This window comes from Cebidichthys violaceus, unplaced genomic scaffold, assembly GCF_023349555.1.
Source record: "Cebidichthys violaceus isolate CVI_PGR_0920_01 unplaced genomic scaffold, fCebVio1.0.p SCAF_15, whole genome shotgun sequence".
NCBI lineage: Eukaryota > Metazoa > Chordata > Actinopteri > Perciformes > Stichaeidae > Cebidichthys > Cebidichthys violaceus.
Window position 1 is genome coordinate 14,223,661 of NW_027176318.1, and position 20,275 is coordinate 14,243,935.

A 20,275-nucleotide genomic window follows, 5' to 3' on the forward strand; every position below is an offset into this window, starting at 1 on the left:
GCCGCAGTGATTTAGCACCGACATTGGACGACATTTTTTTCCCTTCCCTCAACCTTGACATTTGTTCAATAACGTTAGAAACGTCCGCAGTCGTGTCTTGAAATTGATTGGACGGCCTGGCCCGTTTCAACCTTACGACGATAGAATGCAAGTTTAAAAAAACGAAAATCAGACCTCGCTCCAGTTTGAGGCGTTTCAGATTGTGAATACGCGACGGAAGCTTAACTCACTTCTGTGCTTCGCGACACGACACAATAGTGAGTTTGACAGCTAAAGTAAATTAGCCTTGGCAGCGCACCTCTGATATCTTATTGGCAGGCGGCGCTGTGTAATTGCTTGCTTAGCTTTGCCACAAGGACGTTGCTTTGTGTGTGTGTGTGTGTGTGTGTGTGTGTGTGTGTGTGTGTGTGTGCCTGTGAACACACATTCCCACGTACAGCCCACTGCTGTGTGTGTGTTTGTGTGTGTGTGTGTGTGTGTGTGTGTGTGTGTGTGTGTGTGTGTGTGTGTGTGTGTGTTCTAATCCATCACTTAAATGTCAAATCTCTCCACCGCTCATGGTCAGTGAAGTCGATCAGAGGTTCCACAAGTTCGTCTCCCGCTGAGCTTTTGCTTTGAGGACTTTCCAACTCAAGGTGATGTTTGTGTTCTGACTCGGCATCGCATCCGGACCCTCTCCCTCACCGAAGGCGGACATTTAGCCCGATTGCGTTTTTGTTTTTTTAATTTCGCAAAATTGTTACCTTTCCGTGAGCACAAATGAAATAATTTGTGTATTTTCAGAGTAATTTATGTTCATTAGCTCGTTTCGGAGGCCGGAGGCAGGTTGACCTAAATAGAGCGGACTCACTTGAAAGCTGGAACTGAGCGACGGCTGACTGCGAGGATCAAACGCTGCACCGAAGTGGGTCAACGCTGCGGTGATGGACAGGAGAACCAGGTCACGTCACGGGGAAAGAAAAAAAGGGAAGGTCAGACAATAAGGTGGGCAGCAGATTGAGGAGACGGCCCTCCTCTTCACGCAGACATAGAGGACAGAGTGACCTATAAGAAGACGGCGCGAGAAGGGAGTTGACCCTGTTAGGAGGCGGTGGAGACCGGAGGCGGCCATCAGACGGCAGAGATGGCGAGCCGGGGGCCCCCGGGCGCTGGGCCTCCTATCTCCTCTCACAGCGGAAGAGCAGAGTGTTGCAAGAATTTCACCGTTAGTGGGGGGAAAAAAACTGATCCGTCTCTTTTCAAGTTTGTGAAATGAAAGTTTGTTTTGCTGTGCAGCTGTGAGAGTAGTTCTTTGAAACATGTATACATGTTCACACCCATAGAATGTGTATAGGAGTCCTCTGTGGACTGTTGGTTTCAAGCATCGAGTGCATCTTGGATTACGGCCGTCGCCATGTTGTTGTTTTTTTGCAGCCAGTGAACAGAAATTACCATATCTGGACTGAGGAGGAGTGACGTAGAGACGGCGTACACGTCTCTGGTAGAGACCTGTCAATCAGCGTCTAGCCCCGCCCCTAAAGCATCCCCTGCTTTATGGTCTGTTTGACTCTAAATGGAGCATAATGTACTAAATGAACATCATGCTGTATTGAAGAAGACTGTAAACTAGAGATTGAGACCATAAACTCATGTTTACAATGTTTACTGAGGGAATAAATCAAGAGAGAAGTAGAGTCATTTTAGACTAGACTTCTATACAACCAGAGGAGTTGCCCCCTGCTGGACACTAGAGAGAATGCAGCTTTAACTAAATGTTTTCTTTTTTCTACGACAAATCCCTAAAGAAACAGTAATCCGTTGAGCACACAGGCACACTTTGTTGCTGCTTTATTATCGGACATCGTTGCAGCTTATATCACATTATCTGCAACCAGTCTCAGGTGGAAAACAATGTTTGATGATGATGAACGCCCTTTGGGTGGGTAGTTAGTTTAATTTACAGTATTTAAACGAGAAAGCATTAGGCAGCCTACTCCAATGGCGTTATTCAAGACAACTGAAAGTGCTAAAACAACGAAAAATGTGACTTTAAGATCAGGAATCAAGAATAGCTCGTCTTTAATAATTTGCTAATATTGGTTCTGTAACTCTGAAGCCCAGACCTTTGTCCTCTCTCTCTCTCTCTCTCTCTCTCTCTCTCTCTCTCTCTCTCTCTCTCTCTCTCTCTCTCTCTCTCTCTCTCCCCCCCCTCTCTCCAGCGTCGTCTTGCTCTGATATTTCATTGTACTGAAGTACCACTTTGAAGTTGTATTGATCTTTTCATGTAGCCATATGCAATTTTTTTTTTTTTTTTTTTTGTCCTCTGTTGCCTTCACCCACAATGACACCGAGCGTCACGCTTTGTGTAAAGGTTGCTCTAGATTACACATTTGAACCTGACGCGCGATGCGTGCGCATCTGAAACAACAAGCATCGTTTCCCTGAGAACCGAGAGGAGTGGAAATCTTAAAAGATGGAGTGCTCTCGTCTTTGTCGCCGCCTCCTCAGAGGGACCGTTAAAGGTATTTTAGATCAAAGTCAAAGGCGAATAAAGACCTCGGCTCCACACTTTACTTCAATTTCCCCCCCCACCTTACTGGAGCATTGTGCCTCCGCTGTTGAAGTGAATAAGGGATGGCTCTTTGTACCGCTCCACACAGCGACGCATTCCTCTTTGACCCCCCCCCCCCCCCCCCCCCCCTCCTCTATCTCTATCTCTTCTATCCTTTCGTCTCTCACTGTCACTCCACTATCCCGCTTCCCTCGCTCTGCCTCCTCCTTTTGGACATGAAATGAAATCTCACATCCCCCCTCCCCCCTCCCCCGCCTCTCGATCTGTTTCCACCCTGCGTACGCCCCCCCCCCCCCTCCCTCCCAGCTCACATACAGTATGCATGGTATGGATCTTGAGAGAGAAAATCCTGCAGCAGACCTGTTGCCGCACATGTACAGTACTGAAGCACAGCAGGAACAGGGAGTTCTCTCTCTCTCTCTCTCTCTCTCGCTCTCTCTCTCTCGCTCTCTCTCGCTCTCGCTCTCGCTCTCGCTCTCTCTCTCTCTCTCTCTCCCTCTCTCCGCCTCCCTCCGGCCTCATCCCGTCCTCCTCCGCTTGGTAACGCTCCGCTGTGTGTTGTGGCAGAGTCTTTTCATTAAGAGGCTCTGTGATTATTTTTAATGTGGGAGTGCGCGTCGGGCTACTTGTCCCTTCCCCGCTAATGAAGCTCACTTCTGGACCTCGGAGACGGAGTGAAATAAGAAAGTAGCTTTTCAAGTTCTAACTCGTATAACTGCTCTGCTATCTTATACATTTGCTCTCTAAAAACACTGCTTTTCTTTTATGATGTCCAGCATAGCCAACACTTCATGTAAAGCTGCACTCGACTAGAGCGAGCACGATTGTCAGAATGGGACTTTATTGTAAAGCATCACGGTTCAGAGGTACGTGCTGTTGTACCCTTGAAGAAGCGCTGCTGTTGTGCTTTAAGCGGCCAGCATTGATCCTCCCTCTTATGCAGCAGCGTGGGCGACAGAAGTGATTAGCGGCGCTCTGCTACTGAAACGGATGCCGGTGGGCTTTCTACCTCACGATCACCGCGGTTCTTCTGAGTGTAACCGATTAACCGATATCGTTGATCGAAAACAAAGCAAGTGATGCAACTTTTGATAGTCTGTTCATTTTAGTCCGCTGAACGTTCTCTGGTGCCAGCTGCTCAAATGTCACGTCAGACATACGTGTGTGTGTGTGACCGGCTTTTTTTCTCACGCTAAACATTTTGTAAACCAACAAAATAAAAGACAATCAACATTAAATTCATAATCAACACAGCAGTGTTGGTAAGGCTGCTGCTGCTGCTGTTTGGCTCTTCAGCTCAGATCTCTGCCTCAGATACTCGGCGGCTCATAAAAGGCCGAGGCGCCAGAAATCGGACAATAAACTTTGACCTTTATTCCTCTTTGATGTCGGCCCCCTCCTCCTCTTCTACCTCTGCATCTTTCTCTCTCATCTTCAGACTCTCCCCTCCTGCGAGCAGCTCATATATATAGATGGATGCTGCTGCTGTATATATATAATATATATATTATATATATATTATATATATATATATATATATATATATACCTCCCTGCTTGTACTTACGCCCCCCCTACCCTACCCTACCCTGCTTCCTGCCTGCCTGGCACAGCACCAGCCCACATCTGCAATGCTAATCTATAATTCTGTTTAATTAATGACCTGCCTCTCACTGATGGGGAGAAAGGCATGCAGCTGATGTACAGTATCACGGTGCTGCCATTCACTTTTCTTTTTTTTTTTCTCTTCTCTCTCTAGGAATTGTTAGAGAGGCTGAGAGTTGTTCTGTTACCCTCTGAGCACACTTGCTGCTTTTAAGGGCTTAGGATTTCTATTTTATTTTTTGACAGGCACTACTCCTGCAGGTGTACCAGAGGTTTTAAAGTATTTTCTTTTTCCATTTCAATTGCAATCAAAGCTTCTTTTTTTTCTTCAGAAGGGCTGCTGCTGCTGCTTCTTCTTCTCCTTCTTCTCCTTCTTCTTCTTCTTCTCCTTCTTCTTCTTCAGGCAGCCTCCGAGTTGTCACACAGCTCGTCAGTGCAGCTGTTCCCAGAGGCCCCCCCCCCCATATGAAATGTGCATCAGCCGACTTCACCGGTTTTCCCGTTAAAAAAGACTAAGAGCCGGGTAGATTTGTCGAGAGAGCGCGATGCCTTTCATGCCACGCTGATGAGTAGCTGTAGAACCTCATAGGAAACTCTCCCTGCCCTCCCTCCCTCCCTCCCTCCCTGCCCTCACCCCTACGATGCATCGCTCCCTTTCTAACCAATATGTTGTCTTTCTCCATCCATCCCTTGCTCCCCCTTGTTGTCCAGGGGCCACAACCAGAGGATGGAGTTCCTGGGAGACTCCATCATGCAGCTGGTGGCCACAGAGTACCTCTTCATCCACTTCCCCGACCACCACGAAGGACATCTAACGGTAAGAATCAAATACGTCATCACACACACACACACACACACACACACACACACACACACACACACACTCCTAACAGTCTCTCCACATCTGCATCTTTACACCCGTCTTCAGCTGTGTCTCACACAAGGTTACCTGAAAACCAAGTTACAGCTGCTCTTCTGTGTTTGTGTGTGGGTGATTGTTGTTTTGTTTGGTTTTTGTTTTATTTTTCCTTCCCATCAATCTTTGAATCTCAAAGTGCCAGCCAGGTATTCGCCCCCTTTTCCCCTCTTTCGCTTGTTTCCACAAAATGACTCTCTTCCACTCCTCGCCCCACACTGCGCCGGCATGTTTACTCTCCTCCTTGTGATGGGTATTTCCATGAGACAAAATTGCTCAGTGGATTTCAATAACACGTCTTTGTTGGCTTTTTTTTTTTTTTTTTTTTTTTTTTTTTTAGCCCGAGCTGTCAAGCGTTTGAAAAAAGAAGGTGTGTGTGTGTGCGTGCGTGAACCCTTGTAGCGCAGGTACAAAGCAGAACGATCACACTTTGAACATGCGAGTCCATTTTCTGACGGGCGTCAGACGGCATTACGCTCTCCGACATCAGCGCCTCTCTTCAGAAGACGGAGCACTCGAGGCTGGAGGGACTGAACCGGACTCTCCACCTGAATAAGAACATCTGCGGCGAGCGGTTTCTTTCCATTCAGTCCTTCTAGACGGAGGCCGTGACGTCACGCGTTTAAAAGCTTCCAGTGAGCTTTCGCTGAGCGACTGAAAGCTCCAGCAACGCTTATGCCCAAGAGTCAAGATGGGGTACGACTGAAATGGATTTCAAATCGGGGAGAAAAGTGCTCATTCAACTAGTGTGTGTGTGTGTGTGTGTGTGTGTGTGTGTGTGTGTGTGTGTGTGTGTGTGTGTGTGTGTGTGTGTGTGTGTGTGTGTGTGTGTGTGTGTGTGTAGGGCTCCAATTGCGTGTCTGCTGTTAAGGAGGGCACATCGCAGCGAGACACATTCAGACGGTCATATTGCATTCTATTTGCTCTTTTCCCACATCTCGGGGCTATATTTAACATGTTTGTGTTTTAGAGACGTAAATGTACCTCAGCCGGTCTCACATGTTGTCATCCGCTCAGCTCCGAAGTCACAATGCAATATTAAACAGAGCGACGTGCAATCTCCCTGAAACATTTACTCTGCATTACCATTCCTGTCTGCTATGAATTATTCCGTGTGTGAGGTTTGTTTTTGAAGTTTTCTTTTTTTTTTGTGTGTGTGTGTGTCCTTCCTGTTTATTTCCATGTAGGAAGTGCTCGTGGCGTTTCTGACAGGTGGACACGGGAGATGTTTTTATTTATTCTATTGTTTTTGTTTGTTTTTGTCCGCAGCTCCTGCGCAGCTCGCTGGTGAACAATCGCACGCAGGCCAAAGTGGCGGAGGAGCTGGGCATGCAGGAGTTCGCCATCACCAACGACAAAACCAAGCGGCCCGTCGCGCTGCGGACCAAGACTCTGGCTGACTTGCTGGAGTGTACGTTCACGTCTCTTTGATTTCATTCGCAGAGAGAGAGAGAGAAAAAAAAAAAAATCTTTACAGACCCGTATAAACCCCCGAGTCAACCTTTTCTTTCTTTTTTTTTTCCTTCCTCTCGCACGTCTCTCCAGAATGTGCAGTTTAAGAAGTAGCGTTATTGATTTCTTTGTTCCCTTTGTGTTAGATGTCAAATCACTTTCTCTGCTGAAGACACTGGAAGATGCTCCCTATGTGCTTAGTATGACTGGAGCACTTAGTGATGATTTTGTCTTCCTTTCTTTATTCCTTATTCCACCAGCTACAGCTGCCACTAGCAATACGCTGCTTGCGGTGCTCTACCGCCTTGAAGTGTTTTCGGGAGCAGAATGAAACGCTGCTCGGTGGAATAGACGGCCGGTGAAAGACGCTCGGCAGGTGGAGGGGGGGAATGATCTGCGTTTGTCCGGTGGTTTGGTGTCATCCACCCCGGGGCGTAGGTGCATTTAGCGCCTTGCTTTCAGGACGTTGATGCGAGCAGTTGGTCTGGAAGAGTCTCGTGACTCAAGCTGAAGAAACAGCCCATGTATGTCTATGAGCAGCCTCACTCCTCTGTACACGCCGGTTTCTATAGAACCGTAAACTAAGTGGGAGGAGAGAGAGAGAAAAACAAAAAAAGGAAATTAATAACAATGAAATCAAGAATAAGTGTGCTCCGGGGCAATGGCAGTGAGAAGGCAGCACTCGATGCTCATATTTCAAGTCGTATTGCACATTACAATGATCCCCTTTGACTTAATATATCACATGCATGTTCTAAACTGGGAGCTGTGGCAGAATGTCAAAAGCAGTGCTCATTTCAATCACTAGCTGCAATAACATTGCGTGATTGTAATGTGCACTAATAATAACATGCAGGAGGAATGAAATGATTGGACGGATACCCGGTTATTTCCTTCTTTTTTTTTTTGTAATATCCAGAGCATTTGAATTTCAACAAATATTACAAAAACTGTTTCTAAAATACATTACCCAGCCTAGCTTTATTTGTACTTATTCTCTGATTTATAATATATAATCCAATATTGGGCTGGCTATAGTGGAAGTCTACAACACATTCTGATATGAATGCATAATGTCCTCAAGTTTAAAATAGATGATACGTTATTATTTTATTAATGCATGCGAGTGAAAAAATCAAATGAATTTCATTTAAATTCGTTTTTTGGTTTTTTTCTTCTTCATTTTAAAAACCACAATTCAAAGTCAGTCCAAAGGAAAAGGTTTAAGCTATGCTTAATGAATATCAGCAGAGAACGGTGGTGACCCCTTCCATGCGACCAGAGGAGCTGGGATTGAGCTCACGAGTGTCGGAGGAGACCCACCGCGGTCCTCATTAGGCCAACAAAGAGAGCGAGCGGCAACGGGGACTGTAGTGCGTTCCAGATTGGGTGGGGGGGGGAGAAAGAAAGAAAGAAAAAAACACTAATGCGTTCCAGGTCAGCATTCGAATGGCAGACCTCAATACGCTGGCTTGCAGTGCTTCATATCATTTGCCTTTCAAATGATCCTTTCAAAGTTTGAGGCCGGAGCAGAGTTGATGGGAAGGGGGGGGGGGGGGGGGGGGGGGGCAGCGCTGGAAATGAAGCGCCATATGAAGAGTCGTACCCTGCGGCTACGGCAGACCCTCGCTGGCCTCCTGGAATATTACCTATTATTCTTCTCCCGCGTCCCGCCGTCTTAGTCACGGAGAGGAGTGGAAGCGCTGGCAGCCAATAGAAGAGGAAAACAAGAGATGACACCCGGCCACCTACTGCTTACATTTCCAATCTTTTTTTTTTTCTTCCAGTTCACGTTGTCCGTCAGTTACTCTCCATTCAGCCTGACATACAGTTTCATCTTATATATTGTGTAGATGTTTCTGTGAACTCCGTGTGGCCTTCGCTCTAGCAATTTCCCGTTTGATGGGGGAAAAAAAAAAAGGGGGGGGGCGGCCAGGGAACTAGAGAGCCATCTTTTCCAATTGTTTACATTAACATCACGCACCTCGCCGTGGAGGACCACCACCGGGCCTCTGGTCTTTGTTTTACGGCTTCATTTACCTCCAGAGCGTGACGAGAGCCAACTGTTAAGCAGAGCAGGAGAAGGAACCTGCCATCTTGTATTGCTTCTTTTTTTTGTTGTTGTCGTTTTGTTTCTAATTGCTGTCTTTATTTCCCCCCCGTCTTGCAGCTTTCATCGCCGCTCTCTACATTGATAAAGATCTGGAGTATGTGCACACCTTCATGAACGTCTGCTTTTTCCCCCGGCTGAAGGTGAGACCCTATCGATAAGGCATTCGCCACTTGCGCCTGATCAATGAGCCGCTCAGTCGGGCACCTCGGAGAGAAAGAACCGGGGAGATGATTAGGAGGGAGCTAATGGCTGTGGGCCCTAATGGCGCCAGCATCGACGCAAGGCCCGAAGTGGTGCTCGGCTGTTGAATGGCTCTCGCCGCGGCGGCTTTGATCGCTATTTTAGTGACATCTAATGGGAATCGCGAGAGTCGTCGTGACTCTTTTTTTTTTTTTTTCTTCTATTGGTGCACGAATTGCTTGGGCTGTTGATGGCGTCGGGTTTCTGGAGTGTTCCAGGCGTCGGATAAATCGAGTAAACTTCACTCGAGACTCCCATGGCTACATGTGAGCGAGGAGGGGCAGGCGTTTTGTTCTCAAGCACCATCAGATTGTCCCAATATAGATAGAAGGAGCACTAAGACTGCTATTTGCCATTAATAGAGCTGCGGGTAAAGAAGACACCACATAGCATCCCATAACTAAACGGGCATGCGCACAAGTGTACACACACACACACACACACACACACACCCATGCTCGAATACGAGTACCCACACAGCGCGGACCTCTCCGTGTGAAGCTGCTGCAGTGGTCTGATATGCCATGCTAATTGCTGTCTTGGTGTGCCTCTCCAGGGAGAATCCTCCTGCTCTGGAAGGAGCTGAGCTTTTGCGTCATGGTCGCTGCAAGAGAGCACCTCATTTCCACTTCCAAAGAGAAAAAGTTGTGAAACAGCCAGCACGTCTCCTTACACAGCCTTCTGGAGAGCACGGCGTCGCACACTGTGCTGCTTCATCCAATTTGGATGGGAATAGAGAGGCGAAACCAAGGGACATAAATGCTGCTTTCCTTACGTTTCGCCCCATTTTTCCTCATGAAATAAAGGGCTGGGAAACGAGCGTAGCATATAGCTAGCTCTTTTGAAAACAGACTAATTTCTGTGCTTTAGGCTAAATGGGTGTAGAAGCCCCCCACCCCCCCCCCCCCCACCCCTCAGAGAGGAAAAATGGGAAGGAGAAAAAGGGAAGTAAAGCGCCAAAGCAGGAACAGCAGAGATGGAGGAGTTAGTGGAGGGGGGGGGCAGGAAAGCGAGAGTAGGAGAGCGCAAGCAACAGAAGCAGAAGCACTCTTTGTAGAAAATTAATAGGAGCAGACAGTTCTGGATTCAAAGTCTGCCTTTTTATGACAAGGCTGCCTCCCTGTTAATGGAAGGGCTTTTAGAAGTCCCCCTTGGATAAGAGAAATGTATCAGGGCTGCACACCTGGGAGACTCCCAGACGCTCTTTATATCTGGCCGGGGATTGGCTTTTGTCTTAAGTAGCCTGTGATTTGTACTCACCGTGAAGACACAGATGGAGAGCCAGTCAGGGAGAGAGCAAATAAGTGAGTGCAGAAGGAGGGAAGGGTTGGGGGGGGGGGGGGGAGGTCATGGCAAAAATGAAATAAAAGCATGAGAGAGCGCTGCGGCAGAATTTTTTAGTTTCTGATTCTTTGAAGTTTGTGAAAGCAGTGGTTTGATTCCATGTGTGTTTTTGTTTGGTCTCTGTGTCGTAGGAGTTCATCCTGAACCAGGACTGGAATGACCCGAAGTCTCAGCTGCAGCAGTGCTGTTTGACCCTGAGAACGGAGGGCAAAGAGCCCGACATCCCGCTGTACAAGTAAGAGCCCAGAAAACACAGAGACACAGCAGCTATGTGAAGCCAGCGCCAATGTTCGTGTTATCAAGTAAAGCAAACAGAAAAACAATCTGCCGAGTGTGACATCTTGGGTTTAGGCTGGAATTTTTTTCCTTCCTTTTGAAAGTAAAGTTCATATTTAAAAGTATTGCTGTTTAAATGGATCTAGAAGTACTTAATATATGAAGTAGGCAATATGGATAATGAAGTGGTTTCAAACCTTTTTGTACCACATCCTTGTTGGACAAATTCAAATTGTGTAATTGAATTCCTGAAACACTTAACTTTTAGCTAACTATTTCAACTATTCTTTACTTTTAGCTAACTAATTCAACTATTTATCCTTTACTTTTAGCTAACTATTTCAACTATTCTTTACTTTTAGCTAACTAATTCAACTATTTATCCTTTACTTTTAGCTAACTATTTCAACTATTTATCCTTTACTTTTAGCTAACTATTTCAACTATTTATCCTTTACTTCAAGCTAACTAATTCAACTATTTATCCTTTACTTTTAGCTAACTATTTCAACTATTTATCCTTTACTTCAAGCTAACTATTTCAACTATTTATCCTTTACTTCAAGCTAACTAATTCAACTATTTATCCTTTACTTCAAGCTAACTATTTCAACTATTTATCCTTTACTTTTAGCTAACTAATTCAACTATTTATCCTCTACTATTAGCTAACTAATTCAACTATTAATCCTTTACTTTTAGCTAACTAATTCAACTATTTATCCTTTACCTTTAGCTAACTAATTCAACTATTAATCCTTTACTTCACGCTAACTAATTAAACTATTTATCCTTTACTTTTAGCTAACTAATTCAACTATTTATCCTTTACTTCAAGCTAACTATTTCAACTATTTATCCTTTACTTCAAGCTAACTATTTCAACTATTTATCCTTTACTTTTAGCTAACTAATTCAACTATTTATCCTCTACTATTAGCTAACTAATTCAATTATTTATCCTTTACTTTTAGCTAACTAATTCAACTATTTATCCTCTACTATTAGCTAACTAATTCAACTATTTATCCTTTACTTTTAGCTAACTGCAGAATTCTCTTTGTTTTGTTTTTGGGAATCCTTGTACACCCGTAGACACTAAAGACAGTAGACCCTACAAATGTTAATGTTGTCTGACTGTACACATTGTCATATCACCCAAATGTTGTATATGTTTGCCAACCATTAGCTTGAGAAATATAACAATAAAGCGTTGCTATAGCTTGTATGTGCAGTGTACACGTGCATACGCTCATGCACGTGTACACTGCACATTGTAAATAAAAAAGAGTTCTCCTTCCTCTCTTCAGCATGACCCAGTCTACAGTTGAGATGGGTTCAGTCAGGCATCACATGGGCCACAATACACATTCAGAGAAATGGCACAAACATAATTTACCGGACTTTTCTCTCTTCTCCGGTCCGTGAACATGGTGAATAGCTGTGTAAAGGTCTCTGTTGTTGTGATATAGAAACACGCCCAAAGAGACCTCTTATTTGACAAAAGGTCAAGGACCAAGTGTCATTTGACAGAATGCTTTTGAGAGCTGTCGTGAAGCAGTGTGTTTGTCACCATGGAAACTGACAGTGTTTTCTCTGAGAGAGAGAGAGAGAAGAAAAAAAAAAAGGGGTCAGCCGGACGCACAAGGGCGGCTGGAGACGGAGCGTACAACGAACGCCGCAATCCGGCATTTAATCATTTCCCTCCTCCTCCCTTTTCTCTCCTTGTATTTATTTGAATGTCTTTTCAGAGCTCCTCTGTTTATTATTCCGTCTGTCTGCCCGACGGATGGTGATTTTTTTTGACACAGCCCAACTCTGACACTACAATCAACACTTCCCTCCAACTCTGTGGCCCACAAGAACGTGAACTAGAAACAAATAGAGCCCCTCGGGTGACTTGAATTTCAACACAAGAGCGTAGAAAAAGCCAGCAATCGACGGATTTGAGGCTTCTTTTTTTTTGCCGCAGCCTTGAGTGCAATTACTTCTCGGTTCGTCCCGTTTTCGACAAATACACAGGAGCGGCCGATGATTCTTGAGCAACCTCCTCGTGAGATGACCCGACCTGTTGGTCGATAAGCCAGAGTCATAGACCTTTTTATAGCATTTGATGGCGTCGAGTCTGTAAATGGACTGCATAGTGCCTTTTTACCTTAGCGGACAAAGCACTTTAATTTTCCTCTCCTTCACACACACACACACACACACATTCGTACGCTGACGGCAGCGGCCTGCTCAAGGACACTTCGACATGTGGGGCGGGGAGAGCAAGGGAATCGAACCGCCAACCTCGTGCTCAAAAGAGCGAACCGCCACATCTCCTGAGGCCCAGACCGCCTTAAGGGTCTCAATCTGTTTACAAGTGTGAGGAGTAGAGAAAACAGAGGGTGAGACAAGAGTGCGAGTCAGAGAGAAAGCGACTAAATGACCGAAAGAGGGCAGGAAAGGACACATAGGGGCGGGGGGAGGGAAGGAAAGGAGTTAATGCATTGAGCCCCTCGCTAAAGGTTCCCTGGTGAATGTGTCTGGTGGATGACAGATTCGCACCTCAACCCCCGGCACCATCACTTCACCGTACCGCTCGTCTGGGCAGCACCCACCGGGGAGCGCACACAGACACGCTTTCCACATCGTGCGGAGAGATCGGCCCGCAAGTAAGCTGCCATTAGTGCGAGCCGAAAGCGCGTACAGAACCTCTGCGGTGCCGTTTCCTCTCCGTCTGTGTGCCGCCGCCGCCTTGAAGTTGACAATTCCCCCAACAACCCACAGATTTTATTCCGTCTCGTTGTTTTTAGCGGCGTGATAATTCCAGGCGAGATTTGGCCAAAGCGTGGCTCGCGAGAGTCTCGTTGGTTCTCCACGCAATCGCCGTGCGCTTCTTCGTTTGTGAAGTGAGAAAGAGGGCTGAATTATTGATCAAGTGTCATAAGTGACCGCGTTGCATTAAAAATGGATTGCTCTCCTGAAATAAGTAAATTGTCTGTGAATAATTTAGGCGACTCGCAGCTTTTGGTGTGAGATGTTTATACTAATGTTAACTATTCAAACACATCCCAAGTTTTGTCTGGCTGTCCCTGCAGACATGTAACACACTCGACAGCTTGATTCTCTCTCTCTTAAATGAGGCACATCTGTAAATGAGCCGAGTGATATTCCGCCGTCATTCATCTCTTAGATGTGTTGGTCCCTCTTTAGCGTTTTTCATTGTTTATCCTTCTAGCGCACTCAAAGACTCGCGGGTCTCTCGGAGACTGTTGTCAATCTTTGATTTTGATTCGTCTCCCGACGTGTCGTTCCTTTAACCAAACAGAGATCTCTGTGTCTGAAGATGATGGGTGTTTGGGAGCTGGGGAGGCTTTAAAAGTTGTTTATATGTCCCTCAGATGGCTTGTGCTCGCTCTCAAAGCACACCACTGAATCAAAGCCTTATTCCTCTCCTCTCAACCCGCCGCTTGAAATGAATTATATTTGTTCCAATTGAAAACTTTTTTTTTTTTTCTTCTCCTCACCTCCCTTTTTTTTTGTTGTCATTTCTCCGAAGGACAACGTCCCCCGAGTGTCCTTGTGCCTTTCTCCCTGGGCGTTGTTATTATTCCTCAACTCTACCCCTCCTCCCCTCCTCCGTGTCATCCCATATTTCTGTGTTTGTGTTTGCAGGACCCTGCAGACAGTGGGGCCGTCGCACGCCCGCACCTACACCGTCGCCGTGTATTTCAAAGGGGAGCGAATCGGCTGCGGCAAAGGCCCAAGGTGAGTGAGACGCTAACGGTGTAACACGGCAGGACCCGGCGGCTCCACCTCTGGATGCACCGCTAATGGGCTCAAGAATAATGGCTGTGCCTTTTTTTTTTTTTTTTTTTATTGATGGTGTTTATTATAGCAATTAAGCTCTCGTTGGCCTATTCTATCGCCAGGGACATTATGCAGAACGAAAGCGAATCGATTCATTATTGATTTCGCGTAAATTGTGTTCTGGAAATATCACTTTGAGCAGAAGAGGAATCTGTGACCGGGTGACACCGTATCTTTAGGGCTGCATTCAGGTCTACCTGGGGTATTGTGTTGACAGCAGGGCAGCGATGTGTGTGTGTGTGTGTGTGTGTGTTTCTGTTTGACTGCACACCTTTTGTGTGTGCTCACACATTCACGCTTTTGTAAAGTAAAGAAAGTGAATCTCCGCGCCAAGGCCTTTTCAGGGTTGGAGGGGTTGACAATAAAGCTGCAGCTGAGCCTGCGAAGAAATGAAACGTAAATCCATCAAACATCTCCCCCCCCACACACACACACACACACACACACACACACACACACACACTCCACATGTAGAAATCCCCCCCACAGCCCCCTTACTTGAAAGCGCTCTCTCTCCTGCTCTAAGCTGGCGATAACTTTGTCCCTTCCATAGGATCTCTGACAGCTTACTGTTTTTATATTTACATGACTTAAGCTCCCAGCCACCTCCGCTGCCGGGCTATGATCACGCAGCACATAATATACGAGGGACGGTGAATTGCCGGCGTAAATGGCGCCCGGCGCCGAGCCGCCAATAGGCTTACCTTTTTCTGAAATGTGTGCGCTGTGTTACCTGGGATTGTTTGGCAAAAGGGCTCTTTCAAAACAAATATAAAGCACTTCTGATAATCCGCTCCATAGCGGGCCTGTTTTTTTCATTTTTTTTTTAAATAAAAAAAAAAAAAAGACATTTTGAATATGCTAAAGACCTTTTCTCTCTCTTTCTCTGTCTCCTTTTAAAAAAAAAAAAAAAAAAAATTCTAATCTAGCATCCAACAGGCGGAAATGGGAGCTGCGATGGATGCGCTCGAAAAATGTGAGTTGTTTGGCAACATGAACCCCCTCCCCTCCACACACACACACACACACACACACACACACACACACACACATATATTCACACTTTAAGCCTTTCACACGCTTCGCCTCAGTGTTGAATATTAGCCTTGGCTGTACAGTATGCAAGATGGCTGGCAGAGAGCTGTGGCCTGACCAGCCGGTTGGCTGCGACATATAGGACATTAGGCTGTTTGAAGTGCTCGCCCAGAGCATAGGCATGGGACGTCGCCAAAGATGGAGAGAACCAATAAAACAAGGACGGGGGGGAAGCTGAGCATCCTCGACCACGTCGATCATCCCGAGGGAACGCAGGAAGTTTGTGTCGAGGGCCGTGCAAAGTTTGTCTTTTTTGTTTTTTTTGTTTTTTGTTGAGCCCTTTCTACAGACCGGGAGAGCGAGGCTTCACACCCGGGAGCGCTCCTCTTCAGATTTGAAGGAGGAGTGCGAGTGATGCGCTCCCCGTGTGCTGCTTCACTCCTTGGCTGTTTTTCATCTTGTCATCAACCAGCCACTTAAGGAAATAGATAGTGTTTTTTTGTTCGGCATTTACATTGTCTCATTGGCTGCCAAGTAAAAAAAAAAAAAAAATACAATCACAGGCCCTCTCAGAAACACAGCCGCTTCCATCATCTCCTGCTGTACGCTCGATGCATATGTATGCGGATGCGTAATGCCGCATTAATCAAATGTACAATTTGTTCTTTACTCGACTAATTAGCCGGAGGTGAGCGCAAATGGCTTTGTTGGAACGAGTCTGCGGAACTCGCAAAAGGGCAGGAAGGTCATGCTTTGATTTTGTTCCACTCATAAATGAGGCCTCCAGCCACTCGTGATTGATACTGTTTGTGCTAGTTCTTTTTTTTATGAAACATTAGCGTTATGGTGGCATTATTTAAAGCCCCCCCCCCTCTCCCTCGCCTCCCTCCTCATGAGGGGGCGTAGTTCAGTGCACACACACACACACACACACTCTCACTCTCTCTCTCTCTCTCTCTCTCTCTCTCTCTCTCTCCTGTGTCTTCCTCCCTCCCTTAATTCCTCCCACTTCCTCTCCCCAGTGTACACCTCTGTCACCGTGATTGATAGACGCTCATTGCTAGTAAATGAACATTTCTCCCCCCCTCATAAATTGCTGTTTCGTGTGGCTGGATTAGCGATGCCTTTTAAAAAGGTCAGTTCATTTAAAAACCATCTCTTCGAGTCTTCTTTCCTTTTCGGCGCAAAATGCTTCCAGTTGGAGGGCTTTGTTTGACTTTGTGTTTGTCACTTGATTTAAAGCCCCCCCCCCCCCCCCCCCCCCCCCCCCGGTGTACTCCTCTTCTTTCACCCAGTGCTCCTGAAGTGAGCGTGTCCATTATGTCATTTTCATTAATATTGTGATATTGGCCTTTTCATAAAATAGGAACAAAGTGTTGATTCGACAAAAGTTAGCTACACAATCTCCACTAGTGAGTTGTTTCTCGATAGCCCTCATTATGTAGAGAGATTTTTCAATTAAAAATAGAAGGCTGATCTTTTTTTTTTTTTTTTTGTAATAAATGCACCTTTCATACCCTCCTCTCCATGTCTGCGTAGCATCGACTTCCCGTAGAGATAGACGCACACGAGGTCAGTCAGCAGGGTTTTGACACGCCTCCTGCCTCCCGACCACGAGCTCACATAACGAGTCTCGAAGCTCGTCCGCCGCGTTGTCTCTCATGTGATCGTCAAGGGGCCTCGCTTCGTTTGTTCGCATAGCAACACTAATCAAGGCCATTAGCCCCGGTGTCATGTAATTCGTCATCGATTGTCTCGTTGGCCCTCGCTGCAGCATTGGCTCCACCATTCCTCCCGGTGTACTACAGCTCTACCTCGTGTTGCTCTCGGATCGAAAAAGAAGTAAAACAAACGTGTCGGGATTCATTTCCATGTTTTATTTAAGGCCTCCTCGAGTATCAGCAGCACTTTAAACAGGGTTGAACTTTTTTCTTCCTCTTCTTCTTTTGTTTCTTCTGCAGAGCTGCTTTTTCTTTCTTTTTTTTTCTCCCAGGCAGACAGAAATCCGCGGCTCCGCCGGTGTCGGAGAGGTGAGAGACACGGCTGCGTTCAGGCAGACAGCTCGGGGCTCATTAAAGAGAGCGGGGGGGTGGGGGGGTGGGGGGTGTTTTGGCGCGCGTGCCGCCTGCAGCCGACCCCGCCGGTGGCTCGGCCGATTTCGTTACTTGACGGGCGCACGTTTTGACAGTCTCCTGCCTGTATCTGTCAAGGCAGAATTAAATGTTAACCCGGGACCCGGTACCGGGAGAAAGATGAGCGAGAATAAAACGGAGCTGAGAGCAGCCGGGTAGGGGAGCGGAGGGACGGAGTCGGGGCGGTGCAGACGTTTCTCTGACCCCGGGGCTCCGTGCCGCCGGCGCCGCCGCTTACCTTTCCGTCTGAGGCGACATCAAATATACATGGAAACGGCTTAACCGTTTCCAGACACCGCTGTCTCTGTTTTAAAGTCTCCAGGACTCGGCCCTTCGGCTTCCTCACAGCTGCTTGTTTCCTCAAACAATGCAATATGTGTTGAATGAGAATAAGGAGCGATGTGGATAGTAGCTGGAAGGGGACTCTCTTTCACTAAAACCCCCCTTAATCTCTGGATGAAACCACGGGATGGATACACAGTACAGTGTGTCAGCATCTCCATTCACGCCCCTGCGGCTTGGCGGGGAAACCCCTTCCTCGGCGCCGCTGTACAGGCGCACCATCGGCTCTGTGGAGCGATGCGGTGCTTGTGAGCTCTGGGTGATGGAGGCGTCCTGAGCCCGGGCTGAATAGTGAAAGGACGCTGTATGTTGTTTTGCCCATCGTAGATCCCACCATCCAGCTGCTGCCTGAGGCCGCATCTCAGCGCCGCTGTGGGCGGGCAACAACAGGCCGCGTTGTTGTTGTTGTTGTTGTTGTTGTTGTTGCCGCCGCCGAGACCCCCGAAATCTCAAGACCGCAACCCACGTCCTTAAGCGGGATTTACAAACAAAAGACACCGAGGTGATCGAGGTGCTTTCCCTCCAGGTCGTCAGACGGCTGAGTCTCTCGTGATGTCCATCGCAGGCTGGAATGGAAAGCCTTGTGTATTTCTCCAGCAGCCCTATTCTTCGACGCCGGCTCTTGTGCCGCATGTTAAACAATGTAAATGGCCGAGGCCTCTTTTTTTTTCTTTTTTCCTTCCTCTCTGGAGTGGGTCATTCTCAAGTCATCTCCTGGAGGAAAAACGCTGGTGATTTCCATATTTTAACTGCAATATGTAGTTGTTTTTTTTTTTCTCTCCAAGGCTCAGCAAGTGTTCCCCACTCACCGAAAGCACACTGACTGTGTATACGTGTGTGTGTGTGTGTGTGTGTGTGTGTGTGTGTGTGTGTGTCTCAAATTTCCACTCAATATGATTTTTATACATTTTTTCCCAGCTCATTCTTTCTTCAGTATTTTGTCCTTTTTATTTGATCCGTCTTCTGTTTTTTAATAGCATATTGCCGTTTTCTTGCACTTTTCTTCTCCGTTGCCATAATGACAAATTAGTGTTGCAAGAAGAAGAAGAAGAAGAAGAAGAAGAAGAAGAAGAAGAAGAGCGCACCCTCCTCTTCTGTTCCCGAGCCGGACACACACACACACACACACACACACACACACACACACACACCTTATGGGAATCTGTGTTTTGTTTATCGTTTCAGAGTTGTGATTAAAGGAACAACTGAGACACCGCGGGACCTTTTAGTTATTCACAGCCAATTAGTGGAAGAATGTGTTGTTCTTCGGCCCTCGCTGAGACCAAATACCGAGTCCATGAAATGACAGTAAATATCTGGAAAAAAAAAAAGACCTCGGAGCATCTCAGAAGTCAAGGTGGCGTTTTAGAAATTGCGCGTTTTAGTCCGACCGACAAAGAAAAAAAGAGAATATCTAGCATTTCTAACTTGATCAGAATGTTAAATGAATCCTCAAACATTCAGGCAAAGAGAGGTTCCCAGCATGCTCTCTGTCAGACGCTTTCTTTAAATACTCAGCTAGCTAAGAGCTCCAGAGCTCAGTCCAGATGTTTAACGCGTGGCTCCGACGTTTGAGGACCGTTCTCTGCAGCGGGAATAAAAAGCACAATATCCGAACCCTAAGGCTCCGTATTATCAGCTGTGAGTTCACCGTCTGGACAACGGTAATAATTACATTTTCCCGTTTATATCGGAGGGCTTTGAGTATTTGGACAGTGACACATCTGTTTGTTTTGACTGCGCTCCTTCAGGAGCGCAGGAGGACGTCGACGCCGAGCGAAGCAGAAGACGCTTTTGTTTATTAACGTTTCCTCCGAGGTCACAGCGGATCATCACGGAGGAGTTATTGGTTTTTACTCGCTTGAGACGGAACTTGAGTCACAAAGAGGCTTTACCTTCAGACATTTACCATCAGATATTAGTCCAAGATCATTCTGTCTGCCACACGTACAGAGCCAGAATAACAGAGTATCTACAACTAACAGAACTTTTTTCATTATTAATATTAATATCCAGGCTCAGGTCGTTGTGGGTCTTCTCTGTTCTCCATCACAGACTCACTTTTTAAAACTTCTACCTGGGGGGGGGGGAAGTTAGATGTTGAGAGAAGCGCTGCCTGTTCTGTTGAGCTTTGCACGGTCACGGCCAGCGACCGGAAAAACTGCACAGTCAAAATGTGCGTCTCGGCGAAGTCGACACAACCCGCCGGGCCTCTCGTCATGCGTGCCGTTTTTTAAATTGGAAGTGTGCGGTGGTGGAAAGAGCCGGTAATGTAAACACTTAATGGAAAATTACCTAAGCTCTAAATAACCAAATGACAAAAAAAACAACAACAACACAGTGCTTTGCCTGCTGCCCGGGTCGTTGGGTCGGATTCTGCTGCCATGGCTGGAAACTAAAGCCGGTCCATTTAAA

The 20,275-nt window shown here is 46.5% G+C and overlaps 1 protein-coding gene across 1 annotated transcript in view; it reads left to right on the top strand.

The window, feature by feature from the left end:
* Positions 1 to 20,275, top strand: part of drosha (drosha ribonuclease III) — a 30,496-nt gene that overhangs the window by 8,066 nt on the left and 2,155 nt on the right. Inside the window, exons 10-16 of the mRNA XM_068710338.1 lie at positions 4,559 to 4,584; positions 4,867 to 4,972; positions 6,341 to 6,482; positions 8,694 to 8,776; positions 10,352 to 10,455; positions 14,157 to 14,249; positions 15,281 to 15,327. Of these exons, the coding sequence (XP_068566439.1) occupies positions 4,559 to 4,584; positions 4,867 to 4,972; positions 6,341 to 6,482; positions 8,694 to 8,776; positions 10,352 to 10,455; positions 14,157 to 14,249; positions 15,281 to 15,327 (601 nt within the window). The remainder of the gene's footprint in view (positions 1 to 4,558; positions 4,585 to 4,866; positions 4,973 to 6,340; positions 6,483 to 8,693; positions 8,777 to 10,351; positions 10,456 to 14,156; positions 14,250 to 15,280; positions 15,328 to 20,275) is intronic.